This window comes from Anguilla anguilla, chromosome 1 (genome assembly GCF_013347855.1).
Source record: "Anguilla anguilla isolate fAngAng1 chromosome 1, fAngAng1.pri, whole genome shotgun sequence".
NCBI lineage: Eukaryota > Metazoa > Chordata > Actinopteri > Anguilliformes > Anguillidae > Anguilla > Anguilla anguilla.
In genome coordinates, this window is record NC_049201.1 from 52,626,531 (window position 1) to 52,643,350 (window position 16,820).

General features: G+C 39.1%; 2 protein-coding genes across 3 annotated transcripts; one reads left to right on the plus strand and one right to left on the minus strand.

Moving 5' to 3' along the window:
• The first annotated feature begins 4,725 nt into the window (after positions 1 to 4,725).
• Positions 4,726 to 11,540, plus strand: LOC118236757 (amine sulfotransferase-like). The gene is made up of 7 exons (XM_035435369.1): positions 4,726 to 4,937; positions 6,073 to 6,234; positions 8,839 to 9,041; positions 9,648 to 9,774; positions 10,110 to 10,204; positions 10,309 to 10,489; positions 11,152 to 11,540. The coding sequence occupies exons 1-7, from the start codon at positions 4,931 to 4,933 to the stop codon at positions 11,277 to 11,279; spliced, it is 903 nt and encodes a 300-aa protein (XP_035291260.1). The 5' UTR covers positions 4,726 to 4,930; the 3' UTR covers positions 11,280 to 11,540.
• Positions 11,541 to 12,027: 487 nt separating this feature from the next.
• rwdd1 (RWD domain containing 1) lies at positions 12,028 to 16,109 on the minus strand. 2 transcript variants are annotated; one of them, XM_035435390.1, is made up of 7 exons: positions 15,904 to 16,109; positions 15,163 to 15,228; positions 14,904 to 15,031; positions 14,449 to 14,592; positions 14,148 to 14,280; positions 12,781 to 12,843; positions 12,028 to 12,559 (listed from the first exon to the last, which is right to left on the minus strand). In XM_035435390.1, the coding sequence occupies exons 1-7, from the start codon at positions 15,974 to 15,976 to the stop codon at positions 12,447 to 12,449; spliced, it is 720 nt and encodes a 239-aa protein (XP_035291281.1). In that variant the 5' UTR covers positions 15,977 to 16,109; the 3' UTR covers positions 12,028 to 12,446. The 2 variants fall into 2 exon arrangements, with proteins under 2 accessions (XP_035291281.1, XP_035291272.1); XM_035435381.1 differs by having other exon boundaries at positions 14,904 to 15,034.
• Positions 16,110 to 16,820: the final 711 nt, after the last annotated feature.

Consider the following 16,820-nt stretch of genomic DNA (forward strand, 5'->3'; position numbering starts at 1 on the left):
TTAATCAGGCACACAGTCTGCTATTCCACAAAATAATCCACTCACTGTACAGAATCTTCCAAATTTTATCAAAGAATACAAATATTGCGGAGAGACACACCCATCACTAAAACCCATTCTTAAAAGCTGCACGAACCATGGCTTTCATGGTTATCAATTTCCATGCTTTACTAATTTGGCTTCCATAATACCAAGGCTAATTACTACTATGGTTTAGTTCTAGAGTACCATCACTATTCGTAAGCACGGTGCTACCTGAATCTGGTGTTACCTTTTGTGGGGTAGTTTTAGGCCCCCTTGGTGTAGTCCATCAATATATGGAGTGGGTTCAGTGAAGTGAAACCTGGGATCAAGGACACTTCTAATTCTTCCACACCTGGTATACTCCTAAAAAAATTATTCATTAAAATACCAAAGCTGTTGAAAAGATATGTCTATTCCTCAGTTTTTCTATACAAATCAGTGCCTTATTTGATGCTTATGACCTTCTTTTTCTAGAAATGCTTTTGCACCATTTTACTAATGTATTACACTGCATCAGTTTAAAACATTTTCTTCAACTTGTAAAGCTTTGTCTACCAACATTATTATATTGTGAAAAGTATATGGAAAAACTACAGTCAAACTAGTGTTATTTATATTTATATATATATATATATATTTCCATTTATATCGTTATATAAATTAACATTTAATTTGGAAGTACGTTTTCAAGTCAAATTAATTTAAATTATTCCTTATTTTTAAAGTAAAAAAACAAACTGCAAGATGCAAAAAGCAAATTAAATACAAATAAATTCAATGCATATATCAAATTAAAATACGGCCCAGTTTTTCATTCCATATCGATTTCCCTGGGAAAAAAAGAAAAGATACAGCCATTACAGAATTGTTAAGAACTTGAGAAGTCATATTGCATTTCCATTGCACAATTAGTGGAGATGCTGAAAAATACATTGTGACTCACCCTAGCACGGCCTTTCTATACAGCTTGCTCTCACAGTTTAACTTGTTCCATGCTTCCTCTTTTAATGCCTTGGGTGGATAGCCATCAAATTTTGACAGGACATAATCTGTAGAGTAAGTGAATTTGTTTCAAATTGGAATAAATGCTATTTATTTTAGTCTCGCGATACAAGGACGTCTTAAGCCAACAGTAACGAACTCCCAATACAAGACGTGAAAAGAGGAGGTGGTGGACGATTTGAGCCATGGAAACCTGAGGTTGAGTGGAAGTGGAAGAAGGAATTGTAGAGCTGCTTGCTTTGTGTGTGTGTGTGTGTGTGTGTGTGTGTGCATTTGTGTGAGTCAGAGAGTGGTCACTGTAAGACAGGAGCGGAGGAGACAGAGACAGACTTCCTTCTAGAGCGTGAGAAATATTCTGAAATCAGAAAAACGAATTTCAGAAGTTTTTCTTTTAATCAAAGAAACATTCCAACAGGGGAAAAGGTGGTGAGATGCATAAAGAAATAGCATGGAAAATAGCTTCAATGGTTTCATCTGGTTATGGCACACCTGCCTAGATGAAGCGCTTTTTCTGTGAGTATTGTCTTTGAGTCACCCCTACCTCAAATTCTACTCACTTTGCACAGTACCAAACATTTTGTTAAGTAAGAGAGGAGAAACATTCCTCCAATCTCACCCTGACACCTCTCTAGGGGTTTTATTTGATTCTCATTTCCTGCCATTAGTTCATGGACCACGGATCACCATGTAAGGATCTGGAGTATGTACACAGCAGGCACATGACTTTCTCACAGCTTTGTATGTGAATGTCCAGAAAAAAATTTAAAATCTCCCCAGAGAGATTTTCTGTGGTTCTTAAATTACTTGCTTGCTGCAACAACAGGAAGTGTTAAAAGAACACTGTAATAGAGGTTCTCCAAAGACCAGTCTATTAGGAATGCACATATGTGGTAAATAGTAGTTTCTGGATTTGTGGGGAAAATAAAGCCTGAGTTAGGCTGTACGTGCACTGGAGAATACTGGTGCTCGGGAGGGCAAAGTGGTTTGGAATAGGGAACCAGGGAGCAGTGGTCAAGCTCCCTACCAGTACACTTGGGACCACCCTTGGAACACATTGTACAACCCTGGGATGAGTGCATTGCCATTAGTCACCTTCACCCTGTGTCACCAGCAGAGCCATGGGCCACAGGCATCCTTATAGGGCCCTTAGGGGCGACATAGCTCAGGCGGTAAGACCGATTGTCTGGCAGTCGGAGGGTTGCCGGTTCAAACCCCGCCCTGGGCGTGTTGAAGTGTCCTTGAGCAAGACACCTAACCCTTAACCCCTAACTGCTCTGGCGAATGAGAGGCATCAATTGTAAAGCGCTTTGGATAAAAGCGCTATATAAATGCAGTCCATTTACCATTTACCTTATGCTTTACGCATGAAAGACCCTGTGCAGCCTCCCTTTTCTCACATTGAAATTGTCCCTTTAGTTGCTAAATTACTATATATGCTATATATATAGTAATTTAGTAATACTACATATATTTTTCTACTTATTAGAATTTGAAAAGATAAAAACCGTCTTTGATGTAAAACCTGAATTTCTTAATATGGCAGACTCAAGACTGGCTGGGCGTGTCAGTTCTGTCGTAATTATTTATGCATTCACTTTTGATTGACAGTCCGGGCCGCTCACTCAGCGCTCACTCCACGTAACGTCAGTTGTTAAAGCTAGTTATCATACGAACGAGTACAGCAATATCAGCATTAGAAATATTGAGCCTTATATGTATGAGCCCATCGCTTACAGACTACAATATAGGACCCTAACGTTATAGGATAAGCTACCTTAGCACATAACATTATCGATTGGTTTTTTTTTGTTTTGTTTTTTTGCGGCAGTAACGTTAGAACAGTCTGGAGAATAAAGTAACGTTACACTCGCCAGCTAACGTTAGCTATATTTACACAAGTACAGCTCATTGCTACATTAGCAAAAATATCGATAGCCAGACAGCAAGTAAATAGCCAGACAAAAAGTAAATTGGGGAGATGAGGTTAACGGTAACGCTATAGTTTGTAGCCTAGGCTTGATTCGATTAATAGCAGAACGTCATCTAGCCCGAACGGATGCTTAGCAGAACCGGTCCGTACAACCGGTAAGCGTCCGTTCTGGCTAAACATAATCGACAGCGAAGTAAAATGAGGTTAGGATGGCTAACATTATGATTTAAAATACAATCTATATCAACGTTAAGTACCTTTAACGTTAACTGATCGTATTAAGCAAAGGCTTATCAGTGTTTCTCAACCCTGGTCCTGGGGACCCACTGCCCTGCATGTTTTAGATGTTTCCCTGCTCCAACACACCTGATTCAAATGAATGGATCGTCATCAAGCTCTGCAGAAGCCTGATAACGACCTATTCATTTGAATCAGATGTGCTGGAGCTGGGAGACATCTAAAACATGCAGGGCAGTGGGAGGACCAGGGTTGAGAAACACTGAATTAGATTATCGATAGCATCAAAGCTATTTAGGATTCCCTGGTTAGGCTAGTTAGCTACGTTGCGTCATGCACGTCGAGCTGAGTAGCATGCTTAAAACACCTAAAGTAAAAAAGACAAACAGACCATCTTGATCTTGATTGATAGCTGGCACATCATCTGGCTTTAGAAACGTTGTCTTGGCAAAATCCATCCTCTTCTGTTCATAATTGTAGAATGAATCAGAGATAAAATGTGTACTGCACAATCTTGTCACCTTTGATATTTCTAACTGTGCACCGTTTTGTTTTTCTATATAATCACGTAGACCTTTCGGAGACTTGGATCTTTTGGCATAGCGTGAAAAGATGCGTTCCCATCTCTGCTATCTTTAATCACACAATAAGGCATTGTTGAACTGGATAGTTAACGTTAGCAGCAGATCCGCGCAATATGTATTTGAGAATTTGGTCATGGCTTTGAACTGGGGAGCGCACAACACTAAATATTCATACTGGGTGAGTGTTTTGGCCACCGCACATTGGTCAATGCAAATTAGAAACATTCGTGACGTCACGAATTTGGTCTCAAATACTCCACCAGGCGGCAATGTCGAGCATTGTATAGTTTTTAGGGGGAAAATCTAATTCATTACATATGTGTATGAAATACTTTTAAAATCAATGTGTAAGTAACCTTATAGTCTCTGGTCATAATATAAGCATTTTAAAATCATGATTTTGACTGCACAGGGTCTTGAAATTTTGAGCACTTGAAAAGTTCCAAACTGTCCACCCATAACCCCTCCACCATTTTTCCCTGCCAAACTTGCTTTTAAAAATTCGCCAAAAAAAAAAACCCTGAACAGAACAAAATTCAATTTATGGTCACATTTCTCCCAAAGACATTGTACGTCCGCCTTCCCACTAAACATTTTGACGTTGGGTACACCTCTAATCTAAGTCTGTCACGGAGGTCAATATTACGTTGATTAGTGGGGCAGAAACAAAAGTTTTTATTTTTACATAGGTAATTCGATAACTACAAAACGCTGATCTGTTATAGGTTTTAAAAAGTTGTCGCTTCATGATTCTGCGTCGATCATCTTTGTAGCTGCAACGCAGGTCGACAAATTGTTTGAGAGTTGGGATGATGTAGGCTAAATGAAAAGCAATTAATCACAGTATGGAACTGGAACATCACATGTTGTTTATAATGTTAGTATTGCATTTAAAATTTTTACATTGCTTGCTGCTACCCGGTGTTGCAATACGTTATGAGCCTATGCGTAGTAACAGAATCCTTGTTAAATATTGTTAGAGCGCGTATGTGTATCTTGGAACACGCCTCGAGAGGTCCACTTTATCTGAGTGTTTGTAATTTGATTACATGGCACTTCCTGCAACCGTTTAACTTTGAGGCTGGCTTTTAAAAACGAAGCGGAGCCCACATGCAGCCTATAACTCCTGGGGAACGACATAAGACGAGCAACGATGACAGGTTGGTGAGCCCCATACACGGGTTTGAAATGTTTTAAATATGGCCTTTGCAGCAAATCTGTTTGTTAATTTAGAGCAGAATACTCACAAGACAGCTGCCGAAGGGGCTTCTGTGCCTTTGAATGGTTAATAAACATCCAACGACCGGAAAACGACAGGTGTTTTTCCCCCAGAGTATTGAATGTAAAATATTTCTTTTCTCAAAGACAGAAAAATTATCTTTGCACAATGGGTAGCTGGATTAACGGGTTATTCTGCAGAACTTGCTGTCGGAAGTGCTTTTCTGTTGCAGGATTGTGACTTGATTTTTTTTTAACTTCAAAAGTTAGTGGAAAAGTAGTATGCAAACAAGATCTGTGCAAATTAAAACATTTTCAAACATGATTTTCTATGGATGATGTCACTTGTTGGCTCTGTACCATTTAAAGTAACACAAGGATTAGTGCTAATGGATCATGAGTTTTAATACATGAATACGTGAAATGTAACAGGCTATTAACTATACACAGATACCTGTCCCAGGTTAAAAAAAATTATCAACATTGGGTCCCTATGACCTATTTTGAAAATCGCTTCTATGGAATGTAACTGTTGCTTTAATTGTATTATCAGCTGGATAGACTGAATTCCACAATTCCATGTGGTTTAGGAATTTTTGTCTTCGGTACAAGAGGGATTCCGACGTTGTTCTTCCTGCTCTGTCAGAAAGACTCTTGTTCTGCTGTTCAGATTGACAGACATTCTGAATCTAAAATATGAGCTTTGGTGTTGGCTTGCCTTATTATGATAGTGACATTGATTCTTAAACTGAATGGGAAAACGTAACTGTGTGTTTTTAAAAGTAATTAAAATACGTACAAAGGAAGAAGTTGGATATAAAAAACTCATATTTATGCATGTTCTGAGAATGCATAACATTGCTAATATTTAGAGCTAACAGATAACACCATGAACTTGGAGAATGGAAAACAGATTCAGAATTGTGAAGTGGTGTCTAAAGCATATATAAAAATCACGTAATTTACTAAAATGTGACAAATATGTTTCTCTTCCTATTTGTATTTCTGTGCTCATTTTTATGTGTATATATGTGTCTGCACGTGTGTGTGTGTGTGTGTATGTGTGTACTTTCTCAGACACTGTGGATGGGAATGAACCTGAGACGCCTGAGTATAAGCTGATTCCACACCGAGATTTCTACCTGATCTCCGGGATCCATTGTCCAGAGGAAGTGGATGAGATACAGAACTGGGAGATCCGAGACTCCGATGTCTTCATTGTCACATATCCCAAATCAGGTAAGCACTCCTTAAGGGCACCTCTTATGAATGTTATATGAAAACATTTCTTTGCAGTGTTGTATCATGCAACCCACAGCTTGCTATGATGCATCGTAGGGTTGAACTGTGTGCCAGTAAAACCTAGAATCACAGTTAAACTTACGAGCTAAGTTGCAAAGGTGCACGTTTGCATCAATCCTTCATTTACCAAAAAAGAAAGCCTTGTTCACAAAGAATACTGCTAGTTATTTCTACACACACATCTTTTTTCTTCCTCCACAGTGGTTCTGCCAATATTCGTAATGCCCCGAGCCCATATCTTGCCAGTTTCCTGTCTGACCTCTGATCTCCAAGACAGCCCTTTTTTTCTCAGTGGACTGTCACGCATCCTGTTTTTCCTCATGGCTCTCTGAACTCACTGATTTATTCTGAAACACCACGTGTGCTGGCACTTTAGCTCTGCCAACAGTCAGGCGCCATGGCGTTGGTGTGATACTGGCAAATTGATTTAAAACTTGCTTTTTTATCGCCGACCTCAAAACCATTTAACGAAGGAAACATCACAAGACACCAGAAACTGGTACTATTGCCTCAAGCCTTTTGAGCAGTTTTTTTTTTTTTTTTTTTTTTTTTGGCTGTGTTTGAGCTTAGATTTAGTGCTATGCAGTGTATAAATATTGCGCTGTTTTGAAACATCTGTGAAATGTAGGCATTTGATTAGTAGCCCTCTCTTAATGAGGTGATTTACAAACAAATTCTAATGCAAGTGCAGTCTGTTTGTGAACTAGTTTGTACTGCTCTCAGTAGAGAGGCAAATTTACATCTACAGTATCTCCACCATCAAGAGTAATATGTACAGCTGCTAAATAATTATACTATGCATACACACGGAAAGCTGAAAGTAACTTCCAGGACCATTCATTTCCAATGAGACACAAATTTATTCATCAAATTGATGGAAAATAACAAGTAGAATACAGATAATGTTTTGGGGTTGTTCTTGTCCTTAAGAAAATTCTTAATAAAGGCATTTACTAATCAATGTAAAAGTGAAACGACTAAATTAATATTGAGCTACAGCCCCGACAAGGACACAGCATTGCATTGAGACTGGCTGGAGCTGCTGTTGTAGTGCAGTTTTGTACTTTTTTGATGATCTCCTAATTCCTCAATAATGTTGTGGAAGGCATCACTGGGGAGGCCCATCTTTCTGACGGGTAGAATTTAAAAGTTTGTTCCAGCCAAGCGCTAGCAAGACACAAAAAATGGAACGCAGCTGAGTGAATGGTCTGAATGGTGTATTTATTTTCTGTGCTTGGAGCCTTTATGATGTTCACAATCACAAGCTTCAAAGTTAAAAAACACAGTGCTGTATTGTAATGCCAGTCAGCTCGCTGCAGCTGTTGCATGGGAATATGCTTCCCTCCCTGCATACCATGCCTCCTCCCTGTAAATTCTAGTGGCTTGATTTGAATCAGAGGTGATTTGTGATTTGAATGCCTCCCCCACAATCTTTTGCACTAGCTATCATTACCACCTGTATCTTTATGTCAATGAAAGGAATGCATCTGATATGTACTAAGTGGAATAAAAATGATCCTGCTCCAAAGTTTACTGAACAAGAGCAAAACCTGTGACTTATTTCTTTGGCAAAAAAAATGATATAATGGGACACTTGTGATATATAGTACTAGTATAGTATGTTTTATGAATACGGTGCCCTTAGTATTCACACCCTTGGAAGAGGATAAGCAAAGAAGGCTGTATGAAAGTGCACCCTCCATTCACGATTATTACACGACTGAATCATCTACTATAGTGTTTTATGAGATTGGCGAACATATGGGGAGATCCTTTACCATTCCTCTACACAGAATCTTTCAGGATCCTTCAAAGATCTGTGTTAGTGGACTGCCCTTTTACATTGACAGATTAGGCAATTGGCAGACGCTATTAGAACAACATATAGTTTTGTATATTATCAATTTATAGAGTTGGATATACAGTTTATTAAAGCAATATATCTTGCTTAAAGTTAAATACCTTGCTCAAGGTTACAACAGCAGTATTATATCTGTGAATTGTACCTGATCTCTGAGTTGTAAACCCAATTCAGTGACTATTGTACTATAGTACTGCCTAATTTCCAGTTTTTCCTCAATCTTCTATTCAAACCACAAATTTTCTAACAGGTTGGAGACTGAAAAAATTGTAATTTTGTGGTCAGTTTACCATTTCTTGGTTCATTTTGAGGTATGGTTTAATTGGATCATTGTCTTGCTGAAAAGGGGGCAGAGGGAACCAGATTTTTGACTCAACATGTGTTCACACTTGCTGGGTAATAATTCACTAATGCCAAGGCTCAAACCTGCTACCATAGGGCCTAGTATGCATTCATGCCAAACCTTTTAATTGTGTGAGCCAGTCGGAAGCCCTTAAGTTAAATTTCCTATACCAATGAAAACCTATGTTTCACATATTTAAATCATCGGAAACATCAATGGGCTTATAGTAGTAATTATTTTCTCACTATAAATTTTCCTCAGGTGGAGCAGTCTTGGTCTTTATAACCACATTGGGCCTCTGTGACTTTTGACCTTTGCCCTGTGCACTGATTGGCAGGGACCATTTGGATGCAGCAGATCATGAGTCTGATCGAAGCTAAGGGAGATGTCACAGCGACAATGAATCAGCTGAACAGTGATCGCATCCCATGGATTGAGCTGATTGGGAGCAAAGACGACTCTGCTCCCTCCCCTCGAATCCGTGTCACTCACCTGCACCACAAGTTCACCCCCCTCGGGCTGAAGCAGAAAAAGGGAAAGGTGAGTGGTGTGGGGGGCCAGGCTATTTGTTTTTGTTACAGCAGAGATTCCCGAACATTTTAATTTAATTACATTAAAATTCATTCATTTCGCAAATGCTTTTATTCAGACTGGCATACAATATACGAAAAAACATAAGTGCATTTTCATAATTATTATGAGCAATAGTGTCAGACCTGGCTACTGTAACTATTCCCAGAGCAGCAAGTAAAATTAACTACGCCAACCAAGTAATCCCAAGTCAAAATTGTATATACATACAGACTATGTCCACAATAATCCATTTGGAGAAAAAGGTCCCCTTGTCAAAGGTTCCCCTTAAAATGACTTTGTCCAACACCCAACATAGGCTGCAATGCATTGCCTTTTTAACCTTCAAGCACACAGATACACATCTACGGTGTGACATCATATACTTTACTGTATCAGACACATATATAGTAAAGTGTACATATTTATTGAATTACAATGGGACACTAGGGTTCATTTTGCCTGACTGAAGTGTGTAATTAATGACAGATTTTCTTGACAAAGGGGGTTGAGGTTGGGGTGGGGAGCTCCATAAAACAACAATAATGATACTAAATTAAATATTATTAATTACAGGTGATCTATTTGGCAAGAAACCCTAAAGATGTTTTGGTATCCTACTTCCATTTCCACAAATATGCCGCTATGCTGGAAACACCTGAGGACTTCAACTCCTTTTTTGAAACGTTTATGGAAGGAAAAGGTTAATCCCATTATGTGGAATATCACAATGTTCAGCATAGCTGAACTGCAATGCTCAGCGATTTGAAGCATATACAATGTAGCATCGCAAATACTTTGTGTAGCATTTAAAGTGTTTTTTTATATATGAAGTGTTTTGCATTTTTTTCAGTTGCATTGTTTAATGTGTGTCGTGTTGGGCAGCACTAATGTGTTACTTGTACAAATGGTGGATGGTACTTTTTAATGTGCTGCGTGTATGATAATAGTGAGAGTTGAGAAGTACCGATTGAATGTTGGGTAGGAGCTTTGAGTTGTGTTAAGTTTTTTTTGTGTAATCTCTGTAATATCTGGCAGTGTTTGGGAGCTGTTGGTTTGACCACATTAAGGCCTGGTACTCGCAGAGAGACAGTATGAATTTCCTGTACATCACATATGAGGACTTGATTCAGGTATAGCTTGCATGTAGATCACCCCATATTATTTGCAAATTACAGTAGTTTAGTATTGTTAATGCAAGTCACCTGTGTCTGTGTGTGTGTGTGCATGGCTACAGGACCTGAGGTCAGTGGTGGACCAGATCTGTGTGTTCCTGGAAAGGGACCTGACAGCCCAGCAGAAGGCAGATGTGGTGGAACACAGCACCTTCCGGAACATGAGGAGGAACCCCAGCGCTAACTACCAGAATGTGTCCACCTCTCTCCTCGACCACAGCAAGGGTACCTTCATGAGGAAAGGTGACCAGCGTCCTCTGCACCGTCCACAACAATAAGATACAAACTGATCAGGTCACTCGTGGTCTACAAAACCACTAAAATCACAGTGTAAACAACAAACTATTACAAATTGCACAAGTCTTTCACACAGTCCATGCAACAATCACACGCAGGCCACACAAGTCCCTCAGTTCACTTCATTTACAGGTTCTTAAACCTGATATTTGCTATTTGTGTTTTCACAAATGGTTTAATTTCAATGACCTTGTGTCCACATTTTCAGCCATTACAATCCCATCGATTTCACGTTTAGTCAATTAAAAATTGAACCACTGTCTAAAGGAAAGTTTCATATATCCCATTAGATAAAGTGAGTGTTAGTTGATATGGCTCATTGAAAGTGTGGAGATGTGATTATAGGACATTTATTCTTCATTCACTGCCATTTGTGATACAATGTGCCATTAAGAGAGTGAAATATCCCTCAATAGGCAAATGTTCATTGAAGAGCAATTAACAGCTTGTTACAATTCCAAAGCTGTTACAACAACAGCTCTACACAACAATCTCGTACAGCATGTCCCAGTCAAGTAAAAAAAGTAACACACTCTGTCCACTTCGTAATTTATGAAAAAAGCACCCTTTGGCCTTAATATTTGTTTTTCTTCTGATCTCTGAAAAAGGGACTATAGGGGATTGGAAAAACTACTTCACCGTGGCTCAGAATGAGAGATTTGACAGAGTCTTCAAGGAGAAGATGAGAGACTTTCCACTCACATTTGTGTGGGACATCAGTGATATCATGAAATGATAAACTGAAGAGTATAAAATGCTTCCTATTTACCATACTCTGTAAAAAATATCCTTCCTTTTTTAACAGATGATATATTTTAGAGATGTATATGCATGTTGTTTAACAGTAAAACAGGAGGGCCAGCCTGTGTTTTTATTACAGCCAGTGGGTATGTCTCAGAATTGTGAAATCAGAATCAATTTTTATGCTTTTCTGTGATTTTAATGAAAATGTGTATTGAAAGACCCATTGCATGAATAAAGTCTGGATGCATTTATTTTATGAGTGTGACCTGTTTTTCCTACAACAAATGACACCTGCAATATTTGGGAGTTTTTACACTACACAATGTAGGGCACAAATATATGTTGCTCATGACAAGATGAATGGATTGATGTGGCAAGTTAAATTTTTTTGAAACTTTGTTATATGCAAATAAATGCTTTATTATCCTATCCATGAGTGTGGTGTTAAAAATGCAAGTTTAAAATCTGGGTGTTAAGTTTTTTGTTTTTAGGAAATTAATGAACTGTCAACTTTAAAGCTCATTATGTCAGAACTGTTCAATTGCATTTAATGCAACATGCATTCAATGTATTTAGTGTTTAAAAACATATTTGGGCAAGGTTCTACCATTGTTTAGACCTTCAAAAAATCAACCATTTCTGCTGCAATTGCCAAAAATGGTGATAGGCGTAAGTCCAGCAATTACAATAAGGTGTCTTAAACCGCAGGTGCTTGGCCCAGTAAAGACCACAACACTTTGTTCTGTTTCAGGAAACAACCATTTTTATTTAGCGCAAATACTATTCCCATGCGCTAAGCAGTGACCCCATGCTTGGGATCAGACGGAGCAATGCTGCCCCCTGCTGGCCACAGGTCCACTGCAGCTGCGCCAGCCAAAGTGTGCTGTTCAAATCAGTTGCATGTTCAAACATCACTGGGAATTTGAAGGGAAGTCATACATGGTTTATTCGCTAGCTGGATGTATCTGTAGGCTTATTAGAAAGATATAAGAATGTCCTGTCCAATGATTTTAGCAGGTGGGTACGAATACTTTTTATAAAATGATGTCATTACTGATTACAGCCAATGGGCAGCCGAGTTCACATCTGGAACTAGTGCTAGTGGTCATGTGACCTCCCAATGGGGACTATTCCCACACTATTTCTTTCACTCTGCTCTCTAGTCCTCATCACTCCCTAGACACACAGGGTCAAAATCTGGGTCATCTTCGTCCAGGTCCAAATCGTCCATGTCCTGGAACAGAGACTCATCCACCTCCACACTGTTTGCAGCTGGAAAAGGAGGAGAGGGAGACAGAGAGAGAGAAAGAGAGACACCAGTCACATACATACACACCTATAGTCTGTCACACACGCACTCAATATCATACACACATGCAGGCCTGCAACAAACATTAACACACAGCAGGACAAGTCATTTGTGTATCTTTCCAACTCTGTAACAATTGTGCATTTTTCCAGAAAGCATGCTGAAGAGATATTTTCGACTTTACCATCTTCCAGGAACTGAATGTCCGAAGTGTCAAGATTATGATCTCGTTCAAAAAGTTGTTTCCCTAGGAAAAAATAAAAATTTGATTTGAACCTAAATTATGTAATTCTGCATCAGTAACTTCACCTGAATAACCAATATGTGCCAAATCATTCAGTGAGCCAAGGGCAACTGTGGATGTACTCACATAGTTTGCCATCTAACGACCAGTTTCAGGTTTACGCAAGCCATTTTGTCTCACAATTAAGCACATACCAGCCTCATAGCAGATCTATTTTAGCCTCTGCAGGACTGAACATTTAGCTTTTTCATTTTCACTTGCCCAAAGGATTATTTATTTCACTCGCCAAAAATGCAGAAAATTAAATGATGTAATACAAGTCAGTAAGTGTAATGATAGCTGAAACAAGTCTATATATTTAATCAACTTAAATACTGATTGAATCTTTTAAATTATCAAATCATTCTTTATTGTACAACAATATACAGATTCAAGTAGCAACACTGACAATGCAAAGTAGCATTTACAATAACTGAACTTTACATTACATTACAGGCATTTAGCAGACGCTCTTATCCAGAGCGACTTACACAACTTTTTACATAGCACTTTACATTGTATCCATTTATACAGCTGGATATATACTGAAGCAATGCAGGTTAAGTACCTTGCTCAAGGGTACAACGGCAGTGTCCTTACCCGGGAATCGAACCTGCGACCTTTCGGTTACAAGCGCAGTTCCTTACCCACTGTGCCACACTCCGTCCTAACTTGAACTAACGGGCAAGTGAGTGTGTGTTTGTGTGTGTGCGCGTGCGCGTGCGCACGTTACATTTTCCTGGTTTCTTTCTATAAATTTTTGTACCATTTACTGACACAGGAAACTTAAGGTAAATGAGCCTGTACCCTGGTATAACACTGAATCACCGAAAAAATAGAGGTCAACATCTTCAATTGTGGTAGTAATCAGAGTAAATATTACTGTAATGTTACAATTCATAAGATGTTTATGATGTGCACCTGAGGTTGGTGTACACTACAACTTGCTGATCGGCCACTTTGGATTGTCCTGACACCTCACACCATACAGAAGGGACTTCTCATCACATCACTCACTGCAACTCCTCAGACCACATGGAAATTAAGTTTCTCTCCCAGCACTCTGCCAATTTCTGCTTTATGTCATTTCTACTAATGTACTGTCATTCTTGGGACATTTAGGAGGCACCTCCTACACTTGTCGCAGTTTAGAAACAAAGTCCTAGCAACAACACCAGCTACAAAAACTTTGTAAATTTTTTCTTCCTGCGAAGCACTTCCAATTCCTCCTTTTTTATGTGATTCAGAACTAGGAGGCGGGAACTTACCGGTGAGCTTTGGCTTTCCAGACTGCTCTTCCTCTTTCTGTCTCTTCTTCCTCAGCTCTGCCATTTCCTGCTCAAATTTGGCTTTCCACGACAGGAAATGCTCAATCGTTACTACAGTACCCTGGAAGGCCACCTGAGGTACACACACACAAAGGATTTAAGTGTCCAGAACCAGAATGTCATATATTCTGTGCAGTGGAAACTTCAACTACCATACATTACACATGTACAATGCGAAACAAAGTCATGTTAACACGTTTCTAGTAATCTTTAATAGAAAAATTCTCATCGTTAGAGAGACCTTCTCAGCTTCCTCTGCCTCCTCCTCTTTTTTCCTTTTTTCCTCCTCTCTTCTATTCTTTATCAGGTCAATTGTTTCATTTAGTTTCTCCTGTACAGCAGTCACCAGGGTGAAGATCATGACCATTCCCAGGTTTTCTTCAGCCTGCAAAACAGCCATCTCTTTATGAACACACACTTCACTGTTCCACCGTGCACATCTGTTATTTCGACTAAAACAGACTCTGTGAGGCGAACAGACAGACACAAGCATACAAGAGTGAAAAGCAAACATGTGGATATGCTAGACCAGTCCCAGACAGAAATGCCACAAAGACCATCTGAATGGACAAGACAAACAGGTTGTTGGACAGACCTACTGCTGCACAAGCACAGACCAAATAGCACACAGAGACAAACAGATGGACAGGCTGGGCAGAGACCGATGAACAGACAGACAGTTGGAGAAATACAGACCTGCTGTTGCAGCAAACTCAGAATATCCTCAACATCTGCATCCTCAAGATTTTCCTGAGAGAGTATCTCATAAAGTGGTGGCTCATCCGGATATTTGTCCACATATGTAAATTTCAGCGTCGTTTCCACTGCTGAAAGAAACCAGGAGATGAAATACACACCACCCACCACTGAGTCACAGGTCCAACGCATTCGAATATAAAAGGGATTCACGTTTAGCAGATAGGACACTGAATTTGCATGAACTAGGAGGACTTACTCTCGTCGTTTTTCCCTGCATCTGAAGTTACGGTAATCGTGAAGCTCACAGGGTTTTCAGAAAGTACTGTACGTGGATAAATAGGAAGAGGGGCTGGTTATCACCACAGGAACCAAATCCACAACGTGTTGCCACACAGCCATCGATGTAAAATCAACACCATTCGTCCAATTTTCATTTTGACAGGAAATCTTCCTAGTCATACCTCGTTAAAGAAAACATCATACATTATCCCTTTTGGTTTGTTATTTGCTAACGTTACTTAGATCTCCATTACCAACTTGACTTAAGTAATGACGATGGTTTTTTCTACTACAAGCTACCAGCTAACTTTCACAATGAAGACTAAATATGCCACTTAACGTGAACATCTAAATTTGTCTTAACTAGTCAGACTAGTCTAGCCTAAGTAAGTAGTACTTATCGAGCCGGATAACCAACTAACGACATTTAAGCTAACGTTAGCTGGCTAATTAAATATGACTACATTGATATACTCAGTTACCACGAACGACAACTAGGTAGAAAGCTTAGCCGATTAGTAATGTTATAAATCGTTCTTTTGTTTAGTTCAGTTTCTGAACATTCCAGCCAATTTAGCCAACGTGTTAGCTAGCTGTCTTCATCGCTTTACTTAGCCAACTGCAACCACACACAGCGAACACGTTTCATTCCGTAGATGAGGTGCCCAGAAAGCAATGAGCTAGCTTGCGTAGCAATCCACAAGCTCACTAAAGGTACCTGTGAATGAGTCCGGATAAATAGACTCGATAGCTTCCAATTCATTCCGTTGCTCCTCGCCGTAATCTGTCATTTTCGCCCGCAACTGTCCATCGATTACTTAGCGTTGTTTTGACAAAAAAACATACAGCAGAACAAGACTGGGGTGAGTGGTTAGAGAGGCCTGGGAAAATCGAGTATTCTGCGTGCAACTCATCGCGACTTGTCACGCCAAGAAACAACTTAAAGCAAAATAAAGACATAGGCAAGACTGTCGCAGTCTTCATATGTGCAAAATGATAACACGCAGACTGTTCTTAGGCTATATTTGTGTTTCGGAATAAAATACCATGTTGCACAAAGTGTTCTTTAATTGATTATTGTGCCTGGAAGAACTCGAATTTATCATGTGACGTGCGCCGTCGATCGGATCAATCCACAGACTATGAATCGAACTCAAAAACAAAACAAACAAAAAAAAGAATCGAACTCAACTTTTCATTATGCAGTTAAAACAATGTCAGTGAGATTAATCTACAGAACTTTATCTGTGAGTTTAATTAATCAAAAACGTGTTTTTGTGGCGAATTGTTATGCTTTCTTAACATAAAATTGAAAATGCGATTTGTTAAAACATGTATTTAATTAATTTATGTTGCTATCCTTAATTTTTCACTTTTGGTGATATTTTTGGCGACTAGTGGTCGGTTTTCACAGTCCAAATACCAGAGTTCTATTCAAAACGAATTGCTACTCGAAGCACATCGAGTGTTTATTTTTCTTTGAAGACAAATCAGTGATGTTTCGGAGAAAGAAGACTACCTACCGTAAATGAGTATAAATATATGAACTTACCACAGTTTTGCCCTCATTCCTCATGTGTATCTGCTCCATTGAGTTAAAGTATTTGTTAATAGAAGTGCAACTCAGTATATCGA

Bases quoted from the DNA above. Each gene is read 5' to 3' on its own strand.
- LOC118236757 (XM_035435369.1), top strand. The intron at 10,205-10,308 runs GTATAGCTTGCA...GCATGGCTACAG, and splicing joins CATATGAGGACTTGATTCAG to GACCTGAGGTCAGTGGTGGA. The intron at 10,490-11,151 runs GTGACCAGCGTC...TCTCTGAAAAAG, and splicing joins GGGTACCTTCATGAGGAAAG to GGACTATAGGGGATTGGAAA.
- rwdd1 (XM_035435381.1), bottom strand. From the start codon at position 15,976: ATGACAGATTACGGCGAGGAGCAACGGAATGAATTGGAAGCTATCGAG. The intron at 15,229-15,903 runs GTACCTTTAGTG...ATCCACGTACAG, and splicing joins TTATCCGGACTCATTCACAG to TACTTTCTGAAAACCCTGTG. The intron at 14,593-14,903 runs GTCTGTATTTCT...GCTGTTTTGCAG, and splicing joins TGAGTTTGCTGCAACAGCAG to GCTGAAGAAAACCTGGGAAT.